At 35.0% G+C, this 21,120-nt stretch overlaps 1 protein-coding gene across 1 annotated transcript; it reads left to right on the forward strand.

The window, feature by feature from the left end:
* The first annotated feature begins 9,490 nt into the window (after nucleotides 1-9,490).
* Nucleotides 9,491-19,541, forward strand: LOC110879595 (fimbrin-4). The gene is made up of 15 exons (XM_022128077.2): nucleotides 9,491-9,740; nucleotides 10,146-10,327; nucleotides 10,896-11,066; nucleotides 11,141-11,373; nucleotides 11,471-11,642; nucleotides 12,555-12,593; nucleotides 13,058-13,126; nucleotides 13,213-13,329; nucleotides 14,086-14,297; nucleotides 15,026-15,187; nucleotides 16,948-17,147; nucleotides 17,316-17,467; nucleotides 17,573-17,669; nucleotides 18,173-18,264; nucleotides 19,078-19,541. Exons 2-15 carry the CDS (start codon nucleotides 10,241-10,243, stop codon nucleotides 19,327-19,329), a joined length of 2,055 nt encoding a protein of 684 aa, XP_021983769.1. The 5' UTR covers nucleotides 9,491-9,740; nucleotides 10,146-10,240; the 3' UTR covers nucleotides 19,330-19,541.
* The last annotated feature ends 1,579 nt before the right edge of the window (nucleotides 19,542-21,120 follow it).

A 21,120-nucleotide genomic window follows, 5' to 3' on the forward strand; every position in this document is an offset into this window, starting at 1 on the left:
ACCCGAACTTTCAAGATTAGTATCACTTAGTTTCGTGATCCTGGTTTCTCATCATATGCTTTGATAAAATTTTAAACGCTCTCAGTTAGGATAAACGTGGGGAATGTAAAACATATTTGAGCATGTTAAAGTGTGTAGTTGGATTACGTCATGTGTTAAATGGTTGAGTTGGGCCGCTCATGTAATTGGTTTCGATATTAAATGGTTTATAGTGATCGGGAATAGTCCAACATATGTGTTTTGGATCTCGGCCTTAAACCGTGAGTCCAGAGCGAAGCCCAACGCTGAGCTGGTCCTTTATTGTGAGTTCTTCATATATAAATTGCATGGGCTTGAGCCCATTACGGCCAGCCAACATTAACCGCCCAAACCTTCACCTTATAGGTATGCGAACTATGTTTCCTGATTAGATAAAACTTAAGTTTCCTGACTAGATAAAACTTAAACATAAAACCCTATATTTTTCCTTGATCCGTGGCGGAGTAGCAGAACCCCCCTCCCCACTGTATCGCGTTGGCAGCAGACCCCATCATCGAGGCATCCGATTCGGTTGAGTGTGGTTAGTATGATATCTTGCTTTAAGTTCTGATTGATCGTACATGTAATATTGTTGATTGTTTTTGGTGAGTTTTCGATTAATTAAGTGTGCTAGTATGCTTCTATGATGTTGTATGCAAAAGTGAATATATTAATTTGGTATGTTATGTGAATTCGTGTATTATGTATAAACTGTGATGAATTCAAAGACTTGATATTATATGGATTATTTATTGACATAGTGAATTGGTTGCACGACTAATAGATTAGACCAATAGGATTAGATCACATGACTGCACAAAAATACATAATCAGATTATAGCATGGCGGCCATGTGAGCCTTACCAAACCATGTGGTTGTTCTTTTCAATGAGGATGAGATGATGACTTAATTAAGTAATGTTATGATGATAAATATGTGGATGGTGATTTGATTGATTGACCTTACCAATGAACCTATTTGGAAACAACCTCAATTGTTGAATAATAATCCATGTGCATGATTAACACGTAGGGATTAGGCATGACTTGTGATACCCATATATATAATTTATGTTTGGAGTGTGCAATTTCAATGGACCATTTTAAGGTCCAATAGAATTACAAGTAAATGGCCTAATGGAATGTTGTTAATGATGAGTAAGTGATTTATGAGAAGTAGGTTGTTGGAAACATTTGGTTGGTTGTCTAGTGGGCGGCACACCTCAAGCTAGCATTGGGTCACGTGGGTGTGCAATGGCTTGGGGAACCGATTAGACTAAGGGGATAGTAATATCGGTGGTTTTATATAAATTGTTGCTGGGCCTGATTGGATCGAACAGAGGCAGGGCTAACGTATCAGTGATTAAGTGATGTTGATGTTGCAAATTGTCTAGGTGATTCAATCGCTAGTGCTAACATATAATATAACTAATGGTATGTCCAATTGAGCTATGTGTTACATTTAAATTGTGAAGTTGTGTGTTGAACACATGTGTGTGAAATAATGATAAGGATTGTTATGAGATTATGTGTTTAATATGGAATGTGATGTGTGTGAACAAATGGGTGACTAAGTAAATGCCGAGAACAGTACCATGTTATGTGCTTTGCTAGCATATAAATAGTGTAGAGTGAATAATGAGTATGGATATAAACATTCATGAAACTGATTAGTATTGGTAACCAGGATAGGAGTTGTTGACCAATCGTGAATAACGTGACATAACATACCGAGCAGTTTAAGGTGAGTTCATTACTTTTGAGCATGCGTCCCGGTGGTTGGGACAGTCAGTGGGTGTCCCGTGGAGGGATAAGTCTTTTGGGTAAAAACGGGAATGTTGGATAATATACTCTTCCTATCACCTTTAAAGTCCCTCCGTGTTGTTTGGTTACCAGGAAGGTAACATGGTATTAGTTAGTAGCGCTACTTAGGTTTGGCAACCTCACCCCGTATCTGGGAGGACGGGTGTTGAACTAATGACCTAGTCATGACCAATGCTTTGATAGGAGCATTGGAGAAAGGGCAAAATAATCAGAAGCCGTCTTGTATAGGGGTATTATCAACATTGTTTTCAGAAATACAATCATTGAACTTAACTAAACATTTGGTAACCAACGTTTTTGTAAAATTATGAACTCACCAGCGTTGTCTGATACACTTGTTGCATGCTCGCAGGTCGTTAGATATCTTGGATTTGGGAACTTGCTGTCTGGAGTAGCCGAAGTGGTCATGGGCCGACAGGAAGGATTTATGTGACTGATTTCTTGATACTATACTTTGATTTTGAAACAGTTTAACTTCGTTTACTATTTGCTTCCGCTGAACTTATTGGTTTTCGTTTAAACTTATTGAAGATGTTTTTATTAATAATGGGGATTTTATTTATAACTTGTATGGGTTCAATGTAATTGGTGGCTCGTTATTGGTATGTCACACGCCTAACAGGGACACTCCCTATGTGGTAATTTTGGGGGTGTGACAGTTTGGTATCAGAGCCACTGGTTATAGTGAACTTGGTTTTAAAACGTTTTTATAAAACCAGACTATAACCGAACAATACCGAAATCGACCACGACCATGACACTCAGCTCCAGACTGCAAGGTTCGTTTCTCGTTTACTATTGCATAGTATATCTAGTGTTTGCATATGAATAACATCACACGTGAATGCACACTTAGCACTGCAGTATGAACCTCTATGTTACCAACCCATGTTACGTGTTTTAAGAGTGCGACCCTTCTTGAACTTTCATGATCTATGTTGTGGCGTCATCTGTCTTATTGCTCGAATTCGGGGAACCTTTCAGCGCGAGTTAAGTGGCACTGAGATAAGCATGCAAAATGCCTTATTATTATGGGTGCACACATAATAATAATGTGGGGTGCATGTGAGTCTCAGTGAGGCTTAACGAGTGTGAGAGGGGTTCCGCTCTGTTAATTGATGTTATGTTAGAACTCAACAGTTTATAGGAGTCATAGCACTGATTGTCTCCTACTCGAACATGATATTTTCACCCCTTTCTGAATCCTTACGAATCTCAATGCTATCGAGTATCACCTGATCACACATCTGAACGCCTAGCGAACTGTGTAGAATGTTAGGTGCTAATACGAACGTCCCTGAGTTGGATGGCTCAGCGTCAAATGATTGGACTATACTTTCCTCACTTATCTTTGTTTGCTGGAACTTAGCGTGTTGATGCCTTAGATCCCTAAGTGCGATCACTTCTCCAACACTCTCATGACATACCGTGTATTACTCAGACAACTTGCAAGAACTATGGACAAAAGGGTAAATGTAGTACCTTACCGACTTCAGCATTTGAACGACCCTAGTTATCGGCAATGAACAACATCGATTTGACTCCAATCGAATCCTTAACCCCAGACAGCGACTCATGGGAGTCGACTCTTACGAACCAGTCGGGACAAAATCGATGACGATTGACTGTAAAGCGGACGGTGTAACAGCCCCCACCATGAGTAATGACTTAGGACGTGGCACGGAAGGTGAAAAGATGGACCTTGTTGGTGAAAGGACACATGACACCGTTATAGGCAACAATATTAGAGGCAACAGTCGCGGCAACATCCAGGTACTCGTGATCATAGCTTACAGTATGGAAATGAAGGTGACGACAACCAAGGGAACGACGGCAGTACTGGAAACTCTCGCGACAGAAACGACACTAGAAATGAAGCTCATGGAAAGACATTTAGCATGGCATAGGCTATACCAGGTGTAATAGCAACACGATAGCTTGGATGGGTAGCTATTCGCTTCGTCTCTGTTCTGTTTAACCCCGATGCTTCTTGAAACCGAACCTGTTGTGGAGTCGGCTGATGCAAGTCAGCTGAAGTCTTGTACGTTCGCCAGGATGCAACCTCGACCTTGGGGGACAGGTGTTCGACATCGACCTTCCTTCTACTACCCCTGATGGTTACAATGCAGTAGTTAGCGTGGATTGGTTATTCAGAAATCACGCAGACATACCATGTGAGGAGAAAATTTTGTGTGGAGGATCGTTATTTGTTCTAAAGCAACAGAGTGGTGCAAAGGATAGCACCATATCAGCTATGAAGGCCCAGAAGTGTCTACGGAGGGATCACCCCGCTACGTTAGCAACCATTACTGATGTTGAGGCTAAGGAAAAGAGGATCGAGGATCCACCAATTGTTCGTGATTCCTCTCGGTGTGCTACCTGAGGAGCTTACAGATTTACATCCACCACTGTTGGGCAGAATCTCATCTTGACCTCACGACGGGGGCAGCCCTGATTACTCGTGCTACATATCGTCTTGCACCAGGAGGGTTGCAAGGACTATCGACAGGAACTATTGGACATGAGTTTTATTAGACATAGTTTTTGTTCGCTTTGGGGAGCCCCAACTATATTCGGGAAGATAAAGCCTTTTCGTATGTGTACTGATTATCCAGAACTCAGGAAGGTGACAATCAAGAACTGTTTGCCTCGACCCTGTATTGACGGAAGACCAAGAGGAGAATGTTCCTGAAACGGCATATCGAACGCAATACGGCCATTGCGACTTTGTACACCATGACCATTGAGTTAATCAAAACACCAGCAGCTTCATGGACCACATGAATCGACTGTATTTATGGTTGACGTTCTGGATTATTTCCAGGAGGAAGGAACATCATGGGCGACATTTGTATCTTATTTTAGGGCTCCTGAGGGAGGAGCCACTCCACGCAAAGTCTTGTTAAAGGTAACTTCCGGATTCGAGAGATACATTTTTGGTCATATGATCAACGAAGTAGGAATACACGTGGATCTCGCTAAAGACCCACTTCGTTAGATATTGTTCGGCACCGAAGATCCCTTTGAGGATGCAGCAATTTCGTGGTCACACTAGACTCTATCGCAGATTCATCACGGGATTTTCGAAGGTTGTGTAGCCTTAACCTCGTTAGCACTACGGGGAACGGTGAACTCTTGGGAATCAAATTAGGAGGACGTCTTCTCAGCTTTCTCAGCTTAGGGAAATGGTGTAGGCGAAGCGCCTGGGCCTCGATATCCTATTCACCTGAGTTTTGATAGGATGCATTGAAACCTGAAGACCATATGTGGGTGACCGGGCCTGAAGGCCCAGATAGCCACGCATGGGAACGAAGTTTGACATGTGGGAAAGTCAAGGTAGGATATTAGCAACCAGAAACACATATATGGAAATGAGAACCTAGTCACAGATCCAGGATTTGTACTTGAACCCCTTGGGAAGCTGTTAAGCTTAAGAAATAGTGGAAATTCGTGGTGGGAGAACGCAAAGATCAGGTGAAGCTCTGTTATCCCCGATTGTTCAAACGGTGGGACTAACTTTCAATATTATTGGCGAATTTCGGGACGAAATTCCTTTCAAGTTGGGGATGATGTGGCACCCAACTGACCTCGCAATCCTGTTTTTTTTTACAATTTGGTTTACGTAGTGCCTGCGCAGTTACCTGGATGCTTAGTGATTGTGTGTAATGCTTGCTTTTATTTGTGATTGTTATTTGCGTAGTATTACATATAGTTTAATTAGAGTTTTCATCGCTTCACTCCTTCGTGCTTACTTGTCAAATTTCGGGACGAAATTTCTTTCAAGTTGGGGATGATGTGACAACCCGAACTTTCAAGATTAGTATCACTTAGTTTCGTGATCCTGGTTTCTCATCATATGCTTTGATAAAATTTTAAACGCTCTCAGTTAGGATAAACGTGGGGAATGTAAAACATATTTGAGTATGTTAAAGTGTGTAGTTGGATTACGTCATGTGTCAAATGGTTGAGTTGGGCCGCTCATGTAATGGGTTTCGATATTAAATGGTTTATAGTGATCGGGAATAGTCCAACATATGTGTTTTGGATCTCGGCCTTAAACCGTGAGTCCAGAGCGAAGCCCAACGCTGAGCTGGTCCTTTATTGTGAGTTCTTCATATATACATTGCATGGGCTTGAGCCCATTACGGCCAGCCAACATTAACCGCCCAAACCTTCACCTTATAGGTATGCGAACTATGTTTCCTGATTAGATAAAACTTAAGTTTCCTGACTAGATAAAACTTAAACATAAAACCCTATATTTTTCCTTGATCCGTGGCGGAGTAGCAGAACCCCCCTCCCCACTGTATCGCGTTGGCAGCAGACCCCATCATCGAGGCATCCGATTCGGTTGAGTGTGGTTAGTATGATATCTTGCTTTAAGTTCTGATTGATCGTACATGTAATATTGTTGATTGTTTTTGGTGAGTTTTCGATTAATTAAGTGTGCTAGTATGCTTCTATGATGTTGTATGCAAAAGTGAATATATTAATTTGGTATGTTATGTGAATTCGTGTATTATGTATAAACTGTGATGAATTCCAAGACTTGATATTATATGGATTATTTATTGACATAGTGAATTGGTTGCACGATTAATAGATTAGACCAATAGGATTAGATCACATGACTGCACAAAAATACATAATCAGATTATAGCATGGCGGCCATGTGAGCCTTACCAAACCATGTGGTTGTTCTTTTCAATGAGGATGAGATGATGACTTAATTAAGTAATGTTATGATGATAAATATGTGGATGGTGATTTGATTGATTGACCTTACCAATGAACCTATTTGGAAACAACCTCAATTGTTGAATAATAATCCATGTGCATGATTAACACGTAGGGATTAGGCATGACTTGTGATACCCATATATATAATTTATGTTTGGAGTGTGCAATTTCAATGGACCATTTTAAGGTCCAATAGAATTACAAGTAAATGGCCTAATGGAATGTTGTTAATGATGAGTAAGTGATTTATGAGAAGTAGGTTGTTGGAAACATTTGGTTGGTTGTCTAGTGGGCGGCACACCTCAAGCTAGCATTGGGTCACGTGGGTGTGCAATGGGTTGGGGAACCGATTAGACTAAGGGGATAGTAATATCGGTGGTTTTATATAAATTGTTGCTGGGCCTGATTGGATCGAACAGAGGCAGGGCTAACGTATCAGTGATTAAGTGATGTTGATGTTGCAAATTGTCTAGGTGATTCAATCGCTAGTGCTAACATATAATATAACTAATGGTATGTCCAATTGAGCTATGTGTTACATTTAAATTGTGAAGTTGTGTGTTGAACACATGTGTGTGAAATAATGATAAGGATTGTTATGAGATTATGTGTTTAATATGGAATGTGATGTGTGTGAACAAATGGGTGACTAAGTAAATGCCGAGAACAGTACCATGTTATGTGCTTTGCTAGCATATAAATAGTGTAGAGTGAATAATGAGTATGGATATAAACATTCATGAAACTGATTAGTATTGGTAACCAGGATAGGAGTTGTTGACCAATCGTGAATAACGTGACATAACATACCGAGCAGTTTAAGGTGAGTTCATTACTTTTGAGCATGCGTCCCGGTGGTTGGGACAGTCAATGGGTGTCCCGTGGAGGGATAAGTCTTTTGGGTTAAAACGGGAATGTTGGATAATATACTCTTCCTATCACCTTTAAAGTCCCTCCGTGTTGTTTGGTTACCAGGAAGGTAACATGGTATTAGTTAGTAGCGCTACTTAGGTTTGGCAACCTCACCCCGTACCTGGGAGGACGGGTGTTGAACTAATGACCTAGTCATGACCAATGCTTTGATAGGAGCATTGGAGAAAGGGCAAAATAATCAGAAGCCGTCTTGTATCGGGGTATTATCAACATTGTTTTCAGAAATACAATCATTGAACTTAACTAAACATTTGGTAACCAACGTTTTTGTAAAATTATGAACTCACCAGCGTTGTCTGATACACTTGTTGCATGCTCGCAGGTCGTTAGATATCTTGGATTTGGGAACTTGCTGTCTGGAGTAGCCGAAGTGGTCATGGGTCGACAGGAAGGATTTATGTGACTGATTTCTTGATACTATACTTTGATTTTGAAACAGTTTAACTTCGTTTACTATTTGCTTCCGCTGAACTTATTGGTTTTCGTTTAAACTTATTGAAGATGTTTTTATTAATAATGGGGATTTTATTTATAACTTGTATGGGTTCAATGTAATTGGTGGCTCGTTATTGGTATGTCACACGCCTAACAGGGACACTCCCTATGTGGTAATTTTGGGGGTGTGACAAATATCCTTTAAAATCAAGACTTTTAATCATTAGTTTATTATTATCTCTACAAAAACTAATATTATTTTTTATTATTATTAATATTTTCGATTTAATTATTTATGCATTGTTATATTTACTTTATTTGATAATATAAAATCTCATTAAGATTAACCACATATATTTCTAAAAGCAAATGATTTAAAATATAAATTATTGATAAAGATGATAAAGTAACAAATCTACTAATAAAAAAAGTCCCCTGAATGTCAGACGTGACTCTAATTTAACTTTTAATAAATATCAAATCTTATTTAACTTTTAATATAAGATTCCAATTATTGTCACGTGTCATTCTCTCATTCAATCTTACAATTTAGACTTACATTATATTTAAAAATATTTTTTTATTCCTTATCCTTACTAATATAATAGATTTAATTTAGTTATGTTAATAACCATTTTAGGATGCACTATTTAATTAATTTTATAGATAAATACAATGTATTTTATTAATTATTATCGTAAAATAAAAAAAATACAATAATTAGATCTTTTTTATTAAACCGTCTTTATATTAATACTAATCGAAAAAACGCAATAATTAGATTATACTAATATTACATTTTTTAACTGTGATCAGGATCATATAGAAGTATGATTTACATTTTTTTTTATTTTACGTGTGTAAAACACGGGCTTGTAACATCTATAAATTAAAACATTATTCAATCTAAGTTTTCTTTATATTTAATCCGTGTAATACACGGGTTTATAGACTAGTAAAACTAATAAAATATTACAACCTATTTAAAAAGAAAAACTAAAAAACTACTTAAAAATACTACATGCTTAATTAAATAAAATACCAACCAACTTAAAAAATAAAAATAAAAACCTACTAAAAAATTTACGTGCATTTTGCTCGGATTTTTTCCTTATGAGTTTCTAAAAGGGCTGCTGTTGAGAAACATGGTGTGAGAAATGAGTGGTTTGAGATTATATAAAAATAGAATGGTGTGATTTTGTATAAAAATAGAAGAGAAAAGATTGTATAGAGTAGTGTGATTTAGGTAAAAAAAAAATGTGTGTTATATATAGTGTTAAAAGTTATTATTATTATTATTATTTTTTTTTTGAAATATTACCGTTGAAAAATTGTATAATTACGAGAGGCCCACAAAAACTAGCCGTGCAACGAAACAAGCTATAGCACCCCTCTCCGTTGGCGCTTAGAAAATGAGAAAGGGGGCGCTATGAACTATATTGAGGGTGAGGTGACAAGGGCTACCCGGTTGGTTTAAATAAAAATAAAAGATGACATGGAGGCAACAAGTTGTTGACGTGGGTCTACACTCCATCCAGAAACGAACCCGACAGGTGTCAAAATCTCCAATGCTTCCGTGGTTATAGGAGAATCAACACAAAGTTTCTTCAAATCAAAAAAAGAAAACAATGATGAAAATTAGAGGGCATTTGAGATTTCAATTTTACCCATTTCCCCCTTAGCCATAATTTCATCTGAATCATCAAAATTGGACATTTTTGGACCAAATTTTGTTAAAAAAAAACAATCAATCGAGATTGCCTTCCATTTACATATTTCTGATCCTGCAGGTAATCAAATGCCTCAATGAATTTAAATGTCTAATTCTGCAGGTTATTTGTTCCATGAAATGTCTCAATTAATTTACATGTCTGATTCTTCTGCGGGTTATGTGTTTGATCAAATGTCTCAATTAATTTAAATGTATGATTCTGCGGGTTATGAGTTTGATGAAATGCCTCAATTAATTTAGATGTTTGATTCTGCAGATAATCTGTTTGATGAAATGTCTCAATTAATTTTAATGTATGATTCTGCTGATAACGTGTTTGATCAAATGTCTCAATTGATTTAATGAGCTTTTTACATGATTCCAAAACATTGAATAATGAATAGCAATCTGATATTCGTAAACATAATGTTAGTTTGTGTTATTTGATGATTGGGAATGCTGATTGATATGTTTTGTTTTGTAGATCGCGGTTGTTGTAGATTCGATTGTTTTGTGGTGTGATTGAATAAATTCTTTCCTGGGTTTGCAAACTTTTGTGAACTTTGGGAAGAAGTGGAGATGTCTAGTTCTGTGGTAGTGCGTGTTTCGGATCAAGCGCTTCAGAACCAATTCTCACAAGCTCAACTTCGCAGCCTCAAATCCAGGGTAATTACCTATTTACCCCTAGGGTTGTAAACGAGCCGAGCTAGGCTGGGCTTGGGCTTGACTCGGTTATCTTAACGAGCTGAAATGTTGAGCTCGAGCCAACTCGTTTATTTCTAAAATTTTGTATTTTTAGACATAATGATATATATTTAAACATAGTTGTTAATAGCGAAGCGCTCATTCATCGCTATCTGATTTTGGCACCTCCATGGCGAGTAAATAGTGGGATTCCAGGTTTTTTTTAGTTTTCTTTTTGGTTTTAATATAAATAGCGATAAAATATATGTATACAATAGTTGGATTTTGGTTTTTTTTTTTTTTTTTGTTAAATATACGTATAGAAACACCGTATTTGGATATTATATACATATAAAAATATTTCTAAATTTTCTTCTAGAGTACTGCTAAACATAAAATAGCACCCTCTATTTCATCGCTATCGCTATGCAGCGTATAGGTTTCCTGTCGCTATCATCCGCTATTTGCTATTAACAACGACAATTTTTTTTAACACACGGATACAGTGCAGAACATTAAAGTCATGATGTTTGGTTTGCTTGATGTATAGTTTCTACGCATAAAGAAGGATAAAGGTCAAGTTACTGTTGGTGACTTGCCACCATTGCTTTCGAATTTGAAGCCCTTCAATGTGATATTCAAGGAGGACGAAATACGGGAGATATTATGTCAACCCGGTACAGATGAAGGAAGCAAACTTGATTTTGAGGGGTTTCTTAGGGTAATTTTTGCAAATAAGTTAATATTTGGTTATTTTTCTGTGTTAACTTTTAACTAACTAAATAATATGGGCAGGCTTACATAAATTTGCAAACAGAAGCTACTAAAAAAATAGGAAACTCGAAGAACGTATCTTCTTTTCTTAAAGCATCCTCAACATTGCACACTGTGCAAGAATCCGAGAAAGAAGTTTACGTTGCTCATATTAATAGCTATCTAAAAGATGATCCGTTTATGAAGCAGTTTCTTCCTATTGATGCATCCACCAACGCATTGTATGAGCTTGTTAAAGACGGAGTTCTTCTATGGTATTTAATCAGGGTCTGCTGTTGTACTAACTGGTTTTTGGTAGTTTTTATATATCATAATTATAACTGTTATATCTTATTATGGTTTTTTATGCAGTAAACTTATTAATGTCGCGGTGCCCAATACAATAGACGATCGTGCTATTAACAAGAAAAAAGAACTGAATCTTTGGGAAAGAAATGAAAATCATACACTTTGCCTTAATTCCGCCAAGGCTATCGGTTGCACGGTAGTCAATGTTGGCAGCCAAGATCTGGCTGAAGCAAAAGTAAGCTATTTGGCTTCTTTTCTTATTATATTAGAGGGTGTTTGGATGTGGTATTTATCGTTACCATAGGTGGAAATTTCGACCCATTTGTTTATAAACGCGTTGATTTGGCCATTTGGGTCGTGTTTTATCTTAAATGGGGTCAAATAGAATTTGTTGCTAAAAGGGGAAGGGGTCAAATGAGTACAATAAGGTATAGAGTAAAGTACACGGATGGTCCCTCTGGTTAACCAAAATTTTGGATTTGGTCCTAAGCTTTTCAAAAGTACATGGATGGTCCCTGTGGTTTGCACTTTATAACGCATTTTGTCACCAACTAACAAATTTAAAGGTTTTAGCAGGTCCAAGTTAGGGACTAAATGTGTTACCAAGTGCAAACCACAAGGATCATCCATGTACTTTTGGCAAAAGTTAGGGACTAAATACGTTACAAAGTGCAAACCATAGGGACCATCGATCTGTGTACTTTTGAAAAGCTAGGGACTAAATCCAAAATTTTGGTCAACCACAGGGATATGCGTGTACTTTACTCTTAAGGTATAAGTTTAAAGTCTGATAATAATGCAAAAAAACCTCCTAAATAGTTTTTTTTCAAAGATTTAGGTTATTATTGCAATAAGTTTGTTTTTAATCAGTTTATACAACAATTCTAATTATACTTTAAAAGAAATCGACAAAAAGTGTTAGCAGACCCATTTTTACAAGTACGAGACCAGTTACATGACTCACCCATTTTGGCTACTTTAATTCTTTAAATCTGATTATTTTGACCTTTAATTATCAGAAAATTAAAAGCAGATCAAGTTTTTAACAAACACTGAAACTAAATAATCACTTTAAGGCGCATCCAAACACCCCCTTAGTTGGGGCTTTTAGTTTATGTAGTCTCACTTAACTTCCTCAAATTTGCAGCCTCATTTGGTACTTGGACTAATATCTCAAATCATAAAGGTGGGTTCGTTGTTGTTCTGTATATCCTATCATATAAAGAAAAGTACTTGTTTACTTATAACTTAACCAACCATGAGAAAAAAAGAAAATGTTAATGCATATTTGTATGTCTGTTACTACTGTACGAATAGGCTAGATCGAGTCTATACTGAATATGTGTTTGTACTTTGTAAGTTTGTTTAAACGATGATCAGGTCGATCGAATGAGTCATTCGATTGACAGTGTGATATTTGTTTGACTGAGGTCAGACGAAGAAGTCTTTCGTTAAACAATAGCAAACGAATGACACAATCGATTAAAAAACAACATTCTGATTGCCTTTGAAGCCAAATTATTTTCTTTTGTTGTTACTAATCAATCACAACACATAGTCCCACACACAAAACACAAACATCCGCATGATCTAATTAAGTTTTTCATTTCTGATGTTTATAACTTTCTGTTGTGATGGTGGGCCCTCTAGATCCAACTTCTGGCAGATCTTAGCCTTAGAAAGACACCTCAGCTTCTTGAATTGGTGGATGAGGATGATGTAATTCTTAACTTATGTTTCTCGTTCTTAGCTTTTTATATTTAACATGTGATTTAAAGTTTAATCATATGTACCTTTTTTTCTAGGATGTGGAGGAGCTCGTAGCATCATCTCCTGAGAAAGTCCTGCTGAAATGGATGAACTTTCATCTTAAGAAAGCAGGTTACGAGAAAACCGTAACAAATTTCTCAACTGATTTACAGGTAACCACTATTTTGACGTATATGTATAGTTTAGACTATCTCCAATGCTAAACGTGCCCTTAGCTGCCACATCATCTACCACATAATATCCTTACAAATCCTTAAAAACATCGATCTCATCTCCAACCCTACAAATATCCTTACCCTTCTTAATTTTCACCTCATCACCTATCCATTACACACAATATTTAAATAAAACATTTCTTTTTTTTTACTTTGGGCCCATCTCTCATCGCGTGAACCGAGGCAAACCCGTGCCCTTGTGCAAGGGCATCTAACCTAAGGGCATGTTAGGATAGATGCACTTCAGTGGTAAGGATCTTCAAGGGTTTGTAAGGGCATCCTCCAATGGATGCATTGGAGATCGTCTTATCAAGGTCTCATTATGTAGTGTCCTTATTTTGTGATGATGGTATTAGTGTCCATGGTCACATATTATGAATACATTATTATGTGAGCAGAACTTGAGCCTCCATTCTAAAGGCTTTTTGAGCTATCAAGTTGAGCTTGAAGTTAGCCTGACGTCAGTGAGCTGAGCTTGAGCTTGACCTTGACCGTAGCTAGAGATTGACCTATTTGTTTGGTTAAGTTTACTCGTTTAAAACACTATATAATAGTGGACTTGCATTACGAAACTACTATATGGTTACGAACGAGCTGAAGTTATCTAGCCTCTCGTTGTATTCTTTAGAGTTTTGACTATAGTTGGTAATTAATTTAATTATCCTCTTAACAGTGCATTTAATACATTTGTAGGATGGAGAAGCGTATGCGTATCTGCTTAATACTCTTTCACCAGAACACTGCAACCCAGTTACACTGGATACCAAGGACCCTGTTGAACGGGCCACATTGGTACTTGAGCATGCTGAAAAAATGAAATGCAATCGATATTTGACTCCAGAAGATATCGTTGACGGCTCAACAAATTTGAATCTAGCATTTGTTGCGCAATTGTTTCATGAAAGGTTTGGGACGGCTATTTGTTTTCATTCATTAAGATATGCTATATGTAGCAAAATGGATGGGTCAAGCAAGTTTAGAAATAGTCAACCCGTGTAAATGTTTCAAAGGGTCAAAATGGTCGGGACGGGTTGACCCTTAACCTCTTCTCTTTTCCATTTTTTGAAATCCGTTACTAGTTAACATAAGATTTTTGCTAACAACTACCTTTTTATTTTTGTTTTTAAAAGAATAATATTCACGCGTAACCACCAATGATAATTAACTGTCTTCTCATATTTTTCCCTCGTGCTACATTGTTCACTTCTTTCATTGGTCGTGGGAAAAAGTACGTTGTGGTTAGTGGTTATGTTTGAATAAGCTTTTAATAACAGGGGCACTATGGCCATTTCACATAAAACTAACAGAATAAATGGATGGGGTTAACGGTTTACAAAAGTGAAAGTACTGGTACTGTTTTGGCAATTTTTAAACTGGTGGACTATAATAGTTATTTTCAGCAAACCACGGGGACGGAAAACATAATTAACTCTTGTATAAAAGTTATCATTTGTGATAGTTGGCTTTTTGCATACAAAATGACCCAAATTGAGCACAAAGTCATCTTTAAATAACTCACATGAAATTATATATAAATCTATTGTAGGACAAATGAAGTTGTTCATTGACAATTTATCTAGAAAATTCTTTCTATTTTTTCATTCTGGAACTTATAAATATGTTATAAGTGTAGGAATGGGCTATCTAATGATAGCAGTAAAGTTTCTTATGCTGAGATGATGATACAAGATGATGATGAAGAAGTGTCAAGGGAAGAGAGATGTTTCAGACTCTGGATTAATAGTCTTGGAATTACTTCACATATTGATAATGTCTTTGAAGATGTTAGAAATGGGTATGTATACGTTTTTATACACATACACACACACTAGTTATTTGCCTTTATCTTCACATGTTTTAGATTTCAAATGTTACAACTCTGTTAAGGGATTTGATAAACATAACCCTTAGGGCTATGGATCACAACTGATTTATGGTTATTAGAGAAGATTATTTTTCAACCAACTCATGGTTATTGTTAACTAAAGTTTTAATTAACTAATAGAAAACATACCATGGTTGTTAGCCCTAACCTTTTGGTCTATGTTTGTCAATTTCTTTTTCTTGAACATAACAATGTAACCAATAGAGTAATTGTGATAATAAACCATTATTTACCCTTGTAATCCTAGTGGTTGGAGTGTGTACAAAAGTATCATTACCATGTAATAGACAAAAAGAAATATTGTTGTTAATACACTCGATACAAAAAGCATCACTAGGGTGTAAATTAGCCGAGCCGCTTGTAAGCTACTTGAGATAAGCTCGAATCAAGTCGAGCAAATGAGCTCGAGCTGGAGTTCGAGCTTACATTGGGGCTCATGCAATAAATGAGCTTGAGCCCAATCTTCATATATCGAGCTTTTGACCAGGCTCACGAGCCTAAACAAGCCGAATGTTTATATTATTTTTTTACTTATATATGAAATATATAATAACACAATAAGAATTATTCTATATAAAATTATGATAATAACAATTAAATTATTTATATTATGCTATATAAACGTTATTATTTTATATATATTTGATTATGTATAAATATGATAATCAGTTAATAACAAACGAACTCAAATGTGAAAACCTACTCATGAGCCGATTTTGAGCTCTATACGATCTGAGCTCGAGCTCTCTTAAGTTGAGCGAGCTCGGCTTAGCTTGTTTACACCCTTAAGCATCACATTAGTAGGTGATTAAGTTGTGGGTAGTTAGATATCTATTCTTATAAAGTAAAATCTCTACCAATTATTAGGTGCCACTTGGATATCTTCTTAGGTCTCATTTTTGGAGGGAAAGGATCCTAGGTATTTATTTTATAAGTTTTTACAGTGGTAAAATTACTTTTTAAAGATTGTAATACTTTAAGATTTGATTTGTAACTTTAAATATTATTCATGTGAATTATTAGTTTACAAATCTTATATACTTATATAATGTAGTTATTTTGAACTATTAAATATGTATAAGTGTTTTAACAATATAAATTTTTTAAATTTGGCTCCTAGATTTATTGAATTTTCTATACAAACATGCATATTATGATCTTAACATGTCTATACTACAAAATATGAAAAAAAAAAAAAAAAAACATTTATTCAACCCATGTAATACACGAGTTTTTAACCTAGTGTAACGATATAACATTATCTCGATAATAATTTTCTTGCGCTTGCTTCCTTACCTTCACCAAATCTGATTATTTTGATCAAAACAAACAAATAAACAAACGTACCAGCAAAATCCCACTCATAGCACTTTTTGATCATAATCACTTTTTATTTCAGACCACTCAATAGTCACTTTAGACGCACATCTTAGGGTATATCATATGATTACTTCTAGTGTCTAAAACTCTAAATAATAAATATTCTCTTTTAGCTGCCTGTGTGATAATAATACTACATGCTTTTATAAAAAATTGACCAACTTCTCGCGATATTTGGAGGGCACTTGTTTTGTGGATCAAGGAGAGTAGTTTACAACATTGTGTTACATTTTTGTTGTATATTGAAATGCAGAAACAAATGATTGTGAATCTTTTGTTTGTTCATGCAGCTGGATTCTTCTAGAAATTCTAGATAAAGTTTCTCCGGGGTCGGTTAACTGGAAGCAAACAACTAAACCACCTATCAAGATGCCATTTAGAAAAGTCGAAAATTGTAATCAAGCTGTTAGAATTGGAAAACGTTTAAGATTCTCTCTCGTGAACATACAGGGTAATGATATCGTACAAGGAAACAAGAAGCTCATACTAGGTAATGGGCTCGTTACATTGCACGAAAGTAGATGTGGCAGTTTTGACTCATTTACTAATAGCGAATGGATCAATCTGGTTGTGTTTTATCTCAAACGAGTCACATAAAAAAAGTTCAGTTAAACAAGTTAAAAACTCAACTTGTAAAGTTATATTTCTTGCATTTCAGCTTACCTGTGGCAGTTGATGAGGTTTAATATGCTTCAACTTTTAAAGCACTTGAAATCTCGCAACCATGAGATAACTGATGATTATATTTTGAAGTGGGCGAATCGAAAAGTAAAAAGCTCAGGCAGAACTTCAGAAATGGAGAGCTACAAGGTTAAATATTAGAACAAGTTTCGGTTACTCGTTTATTAATCTTTCTTTGTCACTGGTTGTTAATTGATTGCCTTTTTTGTTGTTTTTGTTAAACGGTTTATGCAGGATAAAACCCTTTCTAATGGGATTTTCTTCCTTGAGCTTCTCACCGCAGTGGAGCCCAGGGTTGTTAATTGGAACCTTGTAACCAAGGGAATAACCGGTATGATTTTTTACCTTTTTACCCTTGTTAAGTACGTTAGACTTTAGGAGAATCTAGGACTCTAGAGTATCTAAATAAGTGTTTCCCTTAAATACCCTTGTTATGTCTCTCTAAAAAAGTTATTGTTACATAATTAAGGTTCGGAATTGAATTTATTTATGTTCATTGCGCATACTGTATACACCTGACAAAATGGGGATGTCAAACGGGTTGGGTAACGGGTAAACAAGAAATAGCTAAAAGGGGAATGGGTCAAATGGGTTGACTATCACATCTATACATCAATTATGTATATGAAATATTATGAGTGGGTGAAGTGTTTGCGGGTCAACCCAACCCGCCCCATTTTGACCAATACTAAAAATGACCCATTAATGACTTGTTAGTCAATCGGCCGGCCTGACTATTCTGATTCCTCTAGTCAATATTGGGTTCTTCAACCACCGGGTTCTTCAACCACCATCTTAATTATATTAAAGATTGTTCGTTAATTGTGGTGATAGATGAAGAGAAGAAGTTGAATGCAACCTACATCATTAGTGTTGCCCGAAAGCTTGGTTGTTCAATCTTCTTGTTGCCAGAAGACATCATGGAGGTATATCGCAACCTTTATGTAAATTATTATTATATACTATAATTATAATTGCCTCAATAATCCTATTATTACGTAATAATCTAAAGGATTAATTTCATATATACCCAACCAAAACTAAAAATATCATACATATGCCCTTATAAATAGTTAAATATCAAATATACCCAACGAATTAAAAACAATCTAATAAATAATAATTTTACCCTTATTTTTTTAACCTTAAGTTTTCATATATGCTCATATTTTAACTTCATATTTTTATTTTTTATATGACACATTTTACGCTTAATTTATTTTTACCCATTTTTTTCATAATTAATAGTATTCTCCATATATAATATTTAAGCTAAATAAATTAAGCTAGAAATGAGTAAATACAATGTTTGAAGTTAAAGGTCATATATAAAATTTGAAAGAATTAGAAAAAAAAATAAGGGTAAAATTGTCATTTATTAAATTGTTTTTAATGAATTGGCTATATATGATATTTCAACTATTTTGTAAGAGTATAGATGATATTTATAATTTTGCAAGGGTATATATGATATTTTGCAAGTTTGTAGGGGTATATACGAAATTGCCCCTAATCTAAACTTCTGATATAGGGATTTATAAAGCTTTATGCATCTAAATACCCCCTCGATGATTTTCAACATGCTTGACCCGTTTCCTTATTAGTTGAATCTTTTAGCTTAACCATTTGACCCGTTAACATAACCCAAATCAAAACATTCATTATACTGAAGCTCTCATATATGATGACAACTTTTTTTTTTCAAACTTCCAACTGCTTATGTAACTGTTTTTTGACAGGTGCACCCGAAAATGATGCTTGTGCTGACAGCTAGCATTATGTATTTTCACCTTCAGCAAAGCGATGAAGAACCCGAGACTACACCATCATCTGTTGCAGTCACACCCGATGCATCACCGGCCCTTTCTTTTAATGGTGACGATGACAGTTTTAGTTTTACGAATGGAGAACAATTCAGTACAACCATTGATGATGCAGCCTCAGATACCACTTGTGCTTCAAATCTTGAAGATATAAATTCACTACTGTAAATCTTGTTGGTTTTCTTTGCAAGAATCATAAAGGTTTACATACATTTATGAAAATTGAATAGGCTAAAGTTGTATATTTGATGAGAGTACAAAAGGGTAAAGTCAGTTTTGTGGGATTTGTATTTGTGGGTATGGGGTGTTAAATCTTTATTCTTCCATGTACGTAATATTTGGATTTTAAACTTGATAATATTAACAATTGTTTTAACACATTTTTTATTGCATTATATTAAGAAGATCATGGTCGCCTTCACAATCGAACAATGAAGCGACCGTATCACTTGTGACTTGTGGACAAAGACTCGCGACTCAACGACTGGTTCAAGTAGCAACAAATCAACTACATACTCCATGACAAGGAATGTATATGAAAGTATCTTTTAAGTGTATAATCATGTAAACACAAAGGTTTGTCTACAAATGGTTTTTATAAAACAATACATCTTTGTATAATCATGTAAACACAAAGGTTTGTCTACAAATGGTTTTTATAAAACAATACATCTTTATAGAATAATGAGCGAAATCTTCCTTAGGAGGAGTGCTTTTTAAAAAAAAAAAAAAAAAAAAAAAAAAAAAAAAAAAAACAAAACAAAACAAAACAAAAAACAGGTTAAACCATATCGGTCTATGCATAAGAAGCATTGGTCTTTGAATAAAAGAAAGAAAAAAAAGAGATCAAACGTGTCTGTCTCCTAAGGTAGAATAGTCGAAGCGATAGTTGTATACATGACAAATGTTTATTTTTGCCTTTGGCCATTTTTGAATGAAAGAAGTAGATGTGTTTGTAACCATCGAGGAAGAGAACACAGTGCGTTGGTTGAGAATTTTTCTTTCTAAACTATATTACAAGTCATGTTGTCTCGTATTTCTTTTTATAATTATTTTTTTTAAAATAAGTGTCTAAAAACTAATCTAGTGGTTCATTATATAGTCAAACTAGGTTATAACCTCGTGTATTACACGGGTTGAGTAAATAAATTTATATACTAAATAATAAAAAGTTATATATATAAGAACCATATTGTACGGGTTGAATTAGTAAAATTTTATATACCAAATAAAAAAAGTTATATCTTTAAAACCACATGTATTACACGGGTTGAATAAATGTAATATTGTTTACCAAATAATAAAATAATACATCTTTAAAAAATCTCATTTATAACACGAATTAAATAAATGTAATTTTATATACCAAATAATAAAAAAGTTAGTAAATGTAATTTTGTATAGTGAAAATAAAAATATTTAATATATTAATACAAAGTTTGGTTTTCGTGATAAATAATTTGTTTTATTTAAAATGTTTTAAATTAACCATTTACAATTTCAGATAATATTTTTATTATAAAATAGAAGAATGGTATTCGAAATTTAAATTAGCATAAAATTTAATATTAGCTCATTATTTATTTATTTATTTAATTAATATAAGATAAGTTTGGAAGTGATGCGAGAAAATCATAAAATAAATACCTACAATGAACGACATGTGTCACACATTAATGTTTTATTATATAGTATAGTATAGATAAAAATTTAGATTGATATAAATAAATTATTTTGTTGTAGCAAAATTTGTTAACGAAGTCTCAATAAATTTAACCCATTATTTAAAACTCCGTAAATGTATAAATGATAAATAATATTAGTTAGAGTAAATTATGATTTTGGCCCCTGTGGTTATATCACTTTTACCCTTTTAGCCCAAAAAATAATTTTTTAACATCTGAGCCCCCAATGTCTTTTTTTTCTAACCCTTTTGGCCACTAACACTAACCCCATCCA

This window comes from Helianthus annuus, chromosome 8 (genome assembly GCF_002127325.2).
Source record: "Helianthus annuus cultivar XRQ/B chromosome 8, HanXRQr2.0-SUNRISE, whole genome shotgun sequence".
Taxonomy (NCBI): domain Eukaryota; kingdom Viridiplantae; phylum Streptophyta; class Magnoliopsida; order Asterales; family Asteraceae; genus Helianthus; species Helianthus annuus.